Here is a 6,000-nt window from a genome sequence, read left to right as displayed (position 1 = left end):
AAGATTGTTTTGTAATGGCGAGTTCAAGTTATTCTTTATGGTTCCCTGAAAAGATGGCGATTAATCAGCACAAGTTTCTTAGTAGGTTGGCCTTTGGGTTCGTCACCCATGTCCAAGTCAAAGAGATTCTTGTAATGGAACATCTAACCTACAAATACTGTCAACAGTTTTCAATCCCGTGCTTGCTGAAAACGATGCAAAGAAGAAATTTGGGCATTTGAGGAATAAACTACGAGATCCATATCATTCTTAAATGAAGGGAAAGAGCCAATTCTGGTGCTGAATCATTACTTTATTAACACAGCAACTCAACATGGGTCAACACAGTGACATCTCAAAAGATTGTAGCATGTTATTTAAATGCTTAAAAATGAAATTAGGTAGCGTTGGAGTGTCCGAGAAAGAAGTAAAATTGCAGATATGCCATGAATAATAATACATAACACAGAGTGCTTTTGGTTACAGATTAGCGTAAGAAAGTCAAAAATTGAAGTAGATGATAGAGGTGTGAGATACGTAATGGTTATAGGTAAAAGGTGAAGAAGCATAATAAGAATGAGAGAATAAGCATAGTAGAAGTGAAGAAGTGATGAGTCAGAGGTGAGAGGAACGCATGAAAAGGTGGTAATTGTCAACGGCGGAAGTGGGGACAGCGACCATGACCTTCACACTAACACACTCATCATCTCTCACCGGCAAGAACAAACAGTACCTATCGCAGCACACGGGTCCCACGTGCCAAGCCTTTCCCAAACCCACGTCAATATTCTCCAACCCTAGCCTCGACCACTGCGACACTATCAACACCCCAACCGGGTCGGGGCACCCTTTCCTCTCCCACACCCACTCCATCACCTCCCTCACGTGCTCCTTCCCCACCCTCTCCTTCGCCCGCTTCACCAAACCCGACCCGAACCCCACCCCTTTCTCCTCCAACTCCCTCGCACTCGTCTCCGCACACCCCAAAACAAACGCGTTCCCGTAATACCCCTCCGGCAAACCAGGCTTCAGACGGTTCCGCACGTTTATACTGAACACCAGCTTCAGTTTCTGGTTCCCCGGAAATCCTATCGCTCTCGCCCAGCTTCTCCACACGTGCGCCGCCAGTACCTCGAACGATGTGTACCGCGCCGCCTCGCCGGCTTCGCTCGTGCACCGCGCCACCCGCTTTAGCTCGTTCAGCCGCGTCTTGTCGAACGTAATCGATGTTGGTTTTAGCCCGGTCGATACCTTGTTCATGAAGTCGCATAGGTCCGGGACTCGGCTAAACTCGGGATGATGAGCCGAGTCCACCCGCGTCTGCTCCCCGCGCGGTGGTTTCAGAAGGTGACGCTCCCAAACCGGTTTCTGTATGCGCATGTAACTCGTCTCGCGTCTCTCGTTGGCTAACTCGGCGAAGTGGTTGAGAAACTCCGCGCTGCCGATGCCGTCGCAGAGGCAGTGGTTGATCCCGACGGCTACAGCGGCGGCGCCGTCGACGAGCCAGGTGAGCTGAACCACCAGCGGCGGAGAGCCCTTGAGCACGTCTGCCACGTGGAGCGACAACAACGGCCTCCATTGCGTAACTGTTTTAGGCGCTTTTTCAAAGTCGTTGGCCCTGTAACGGGCAGCGAAGGCCTCTATGAACACCGCGCCTTGGGCCGCACACACCACCTCCAGGCCCGGGCCTTCGGGCCGGGGCCTGACCCTGCCCGCGAAGGGATAGTAGGGAACGAGGGCTCTGGCTAATGCCGATTTTAGACGGGCCGCGGTGTTAGGTTGGTCCAGCCCAGGGCAAGGCTTGTAGACTAACAGATACTCTATGGTGAAACGAAGGAAGAGTTGCGAATCCAGCGCTGATAGAGCGAGCACGCACCTTGGTGTGGGCTCAGAAGGTGTAATCACCGATGCTTCTTTTACACGCACTGAAGTTCCCATTTTTGTTCTCTGGTTAGTTTCTTGGGCTGAGAATTTTGCAACTTTTGCTACTTTTGCAACTTTTGCAACTTGGGGTTTGGGAAGAGAAGCTTAAAATGGTGTAGTTGGGGTGCATATACTCAAGAGATGCCTGATTTAGAACAAACAGGTAGCGTGCGAGTGTTTGCTTCATACATACATATGAAGCAACAAATGGATGATATTTATAAGTCACAAGAACATGTGAGTTGCTCGTGGGTTCTTGAGCTGAGATGCTTATTCTCATGCAGTTTTATTACTGAAGTAATTGACGTGATAACAGTAATTGTGGTTTTAAAAATGGTTGAAACATGTGTAGTAATTAATAAAATTTACTAAAATTCTTAAATTCTATGTGGGGGCCCAAGTGTAGTATGGTTGTGGAATCAGAGATTTGGGGGGAAGAGTAGTGTTGTGAAGCATTTATTTAGGAAGTTGATTTTGGGGTGCCAAGATTCTCTGGGCATCTTTACGGAAGAAAATGAATATGAAAAAACAAATGCAGTACACTGTAGAACAGATGTGCCCGTTTGCAATTTTTGTCTTTTGGGTTGGATTGATAGCTATTACTCCCTCCATCTCAATCACCCACAAGCACAATTATTTTTCAGACTTTTGTTTATTACATTGTAGGGTGCTAGATTAGAGTAAAAAATATTTGCTTTACACAGAGAAAAAAAGTTGTGTATTTTTGTGGTGTTTGTGAAGTGTGAAATTGTGATGAGGTTGACGTGAGTCGTGGCTTCACCGGCCTTTCTGTCATTCTGTCCAGTTTGTGTCCCCATAATAGGGTAGCTATACCTGCCAGAAATTTCATGAACCAAAATATTAAAATGCAATAGGTGAAAAGCACTCTCTCGAAGAGGATAGCCATGGATAAAAGTTAAGTTTAAAAATATTAGGTTTGGTTAGGCATGCATATATGTGGCATACATGTTATTGATCAAGTCATAATCGTAAAATTTTATTTTGGTGCACTTTTTAATAAAAAGATACAATTTTTACTCTTTGTTTATAAAATGTGATAGAACTTCAACCCAGTATAATGTTTTTACCTACTGTTGCATATATTTCTATCGCTAACCCCGAAGTCGGACAAATTATAGTTGCATGGATCCACATAATGGAGAACAACTTAGAGAGTGGGGTCTTCGATGGTTTTTGTCTTTATCTCTTCTGAGAATATGTATTTTTTATTACCTTCTTTCGTTTGAGATATTCCAACGATTCAAATATGGTTAGATATCACAGAAGCTTGGAGAAGAGATTCTGTGCAAACATTTTTTTTTTCTTCAAGAGGGCCCGAGAAAATCACTAACCATTTTATATACTTGGGCGAAATCAAGTATCTTCATAAAAAAATGTATTTAGAAGAACTTTCTAGCACAAAATTTAGTAAAATAACTTTGTAATTACCTAAATATGAAAGTAATTAAGAGTAATTATGTTGTAAAACAGTTTTACTTCACGTAAAATTTTGAAATTATGTTAATACCGTTATGAAAAAAAAATCATGTAAAGATTGAACATTTACATGAAAAAAGTGAAATACTTTAAGTATCTAAAAAATACAAACTTATTCGCTAGAGTTAAATTAAATTTAAAATTCATTAACATTTTTACTAACTATATAATTAAGTATATAAATAAATTTGCTATTCCAATATGGTATTGTTTATATGAAATTGTCCGTGTTGTGTTGGAGTCTAAATCACGGTTTTATTCGTACAATATACATCATAAAATAAAAAAAATGTATTTAAATTAATTTTGACTTAAACGATGTGATTAGATTTATTGGAATAACTCTGGTTAAGAAAGTTTTCATTCTTATATATTATGTCAATGTTCTCAGATTATTAGTGCACCGTTCAGATAATGATCGACCTCAACATACTCATTTCGATTCTGACTCAATAATAAAACGACGAGTTTCATTCAATATTTGTCATGGGCCGAGGTGACGAGTAAAGAACTCAAGCAAGATTTGGGTCGAGCAAGATTTTGACCGAACAGGATTTGGACTAGGCAGGATTTGGACCGAGCAGGATCTGGGTTGAACAAGGAATTTGAGCATGATTTGGGCCAAGTAAGATTTTGGGTTGAGCAGGATTTTGGCCGAGTAGAATATGGGCCGAGTTTCTCGACAGAGAGTTAGGATAGGGTTACTGAATATTTTTTATAACCAGAAGATTCCCTACTTTGGGGGGAGTGGAGATCATGTATGACTTTTCTTTTTTTTATAAATAAAACACTCATCTCTCTTTCCAGGGAAGAATTATTTTGGCTTTAATGTTTTTAAGTTTACTTAGGTCGAGAAAGTTTTCCTTACATTTTGTCTTAAGTGAGAAGAGAAATCACCTGTAGACTTGGTGAGCAGAGAAAAAAATATATTCCTGGTTTTGTTTCTCAAAGATACCAGACCAGAACAATTAAGGTGAATTTTATTTTTCGGTTTACAATTAAAAACTTCTCTCCTTAAATCATATATAATGAAGAAGAAAAATATATTTAAAATTTTAGATAATAATTATAAAATTTTATAATTATTAATCTTATCTCACAAAATCGACTATAAAATAAAGTTTTTATCTCATCTATATATTATTAAATTATTATTTTTTTAATGCACGTAGAACCTCCGATAATAATAATAAAAAAATGAAAGAAGGTTGGACTTTTGACATTAGCATGCATGAGGTTGAGAAGGACAGAAGAAGCAGAGTGATACCTCAGTCAAATCCAGAACGTTGGTATGACCGGCCAATTAATTCCCGCGCAGATTCTCTCTTCTACCATCGTCTCCTTCTTCCACACAAGACAAATTTATTGGCAGTGAAGAGATTGAGACGCATATGGTTCTTAATTAACGCAATAGTACACTATCATACTATACAGAAAGTAAAAATAATGTCTATGAACAGTACAATTTTCTTATTAATATTATTTCTTATTTATGAATAAAGCATATATATAGGACCTACCCTCCCCCCACTTGGATCCAATTTCAGATTAAGATCATCTCCCTGAAACCTTTAAACTAAAAGTGTTTTTGGTATTCAAAAAATAAACCATAGGGCTTATCAAAATCTTGTTGGCATTGGTTCGTGATGGATGTGCATGAGAAAAAAAAATGGTAAATTTCTTGCACTCTTTTTCTGATTCCTTCTTGCTTTGGCTACCTTTTTTTGGTCCTGTTTGCTGCATGCCCATCACATCTTTTCACAAAAGTAAGATTTATGTTATCAACTTATATGAATTATTAATTAATTAAAAAAAGAAATCATATTTACATATATCACTTTGTTCCTATTTTGAGGGAACCTAGCCAGCTATATATACCCATTGGGACTGTATAACGCTGATTTGAAGGTTTTGTTCTGAAGATTATGGAAAGTGATATATTACTTAAATAGCTACGCAAAAGAGGATAATATAAGGGTAGAATCTGTGCAAATCCAGGAAAAAAAAAAGAGCGAGTCCAAGTGCTAGCCACTATAAACGACAGATTAACAAGGCGTGTATGAGAGAATTAGAATCGAATATAGATTACATAATCACAAAAAATATTTATAATCAACAAATCTCACTTATTAATAACGTTTGGATTCGAATATTTATTTAGAATAATAATAATAATAATAATAATAATATAAGTACAGACCTTGATTAATAATACTTGGTTTCATATTTGCGATAATTTAAAACAAAAATTATATTCGTTTTAGTTAATCAAATTATATCATACTTTTAATCATTATTTTCAATTTTTATTAATTATTAACGTTTTTTTCCTTTTCCTGTTATATAGACCTGATTTTTGTGAGATGGGATCATTTACTTTAAAGAATTAAAGTTCTAAGTGTTAGATTATTTTAGTTTAATATTAGCTGAAGTAATAATATATGATAAAATACTAATAAAAAATTTTTAATGCGTTGATTATTAGATTGTAAATATATTACAGTCATGTAAACTATTGTAGAAATATTAAAATTAACAATTTCTACTTATGTAAGAGTGACAAAAAGGTTAATCGGATCCATTTTGACCTACCTCGTTCTT

At 37.6% G+C, this 6,000-nt stretch overlaps 1 protein-coding gene across 1 annotated transcript; it reads right to left on the bottom strand.

Annotated features, from left to right (window-relative positions):
• Nucleotides 1–392: 392 nt before the first annotated feature.
• On the bottom strand, nucleotides 393–2,255 carry LOC114193297 (HXXXD-type acyl-transferase family protein). The gene has a single exon (XM_028083029.2). It carries the CDS (start codon nucleotides 1,915–1,917, stop codon nucleotides 595–597), a length of 1,323 nt encoding a protein of 440 aa, XP_027938830.1. The 5' UTR covers nucleotides 1,918–2,255; the 3' UTR covers nucleotides 393–594.
• Nucleotides 2,256–6,000: the final 3,745 nt, after the last annotated feature.

The sequence above is a fragment of the Vigna unguiculata genome, chromosome 8 (assembly GCF_037176805.1).
Source record: "Vigna unguiculata cultivar grain cowpea cultivar isolate G323 ecotype 2 chromosome 8, ASM3717680v1, whole genome shotgun sequence".
NCBI classification, from domain to species: Eukaryota; Viridiplantae; Streptophyta; class Magnoliopsida; order Fabales; family Fabaceae; genus Vigna; species Vigna unguiculata.
The sequence above is the reverse complement of the archived record's forward strand: the minus strand, read 5'-3'. Positions and strand labels throughout refer to the sequence as shown.

What these genes read in the sequence shown, in the direction of transcription:
- LOC114193297 (XM_028083029.2), bottom strand. Translation starts at nt 1,917, where the DNA reads ATGGGAACTTCAGTGCGTGTAAAAGAAGCATCGGTGATTACACCTTCT.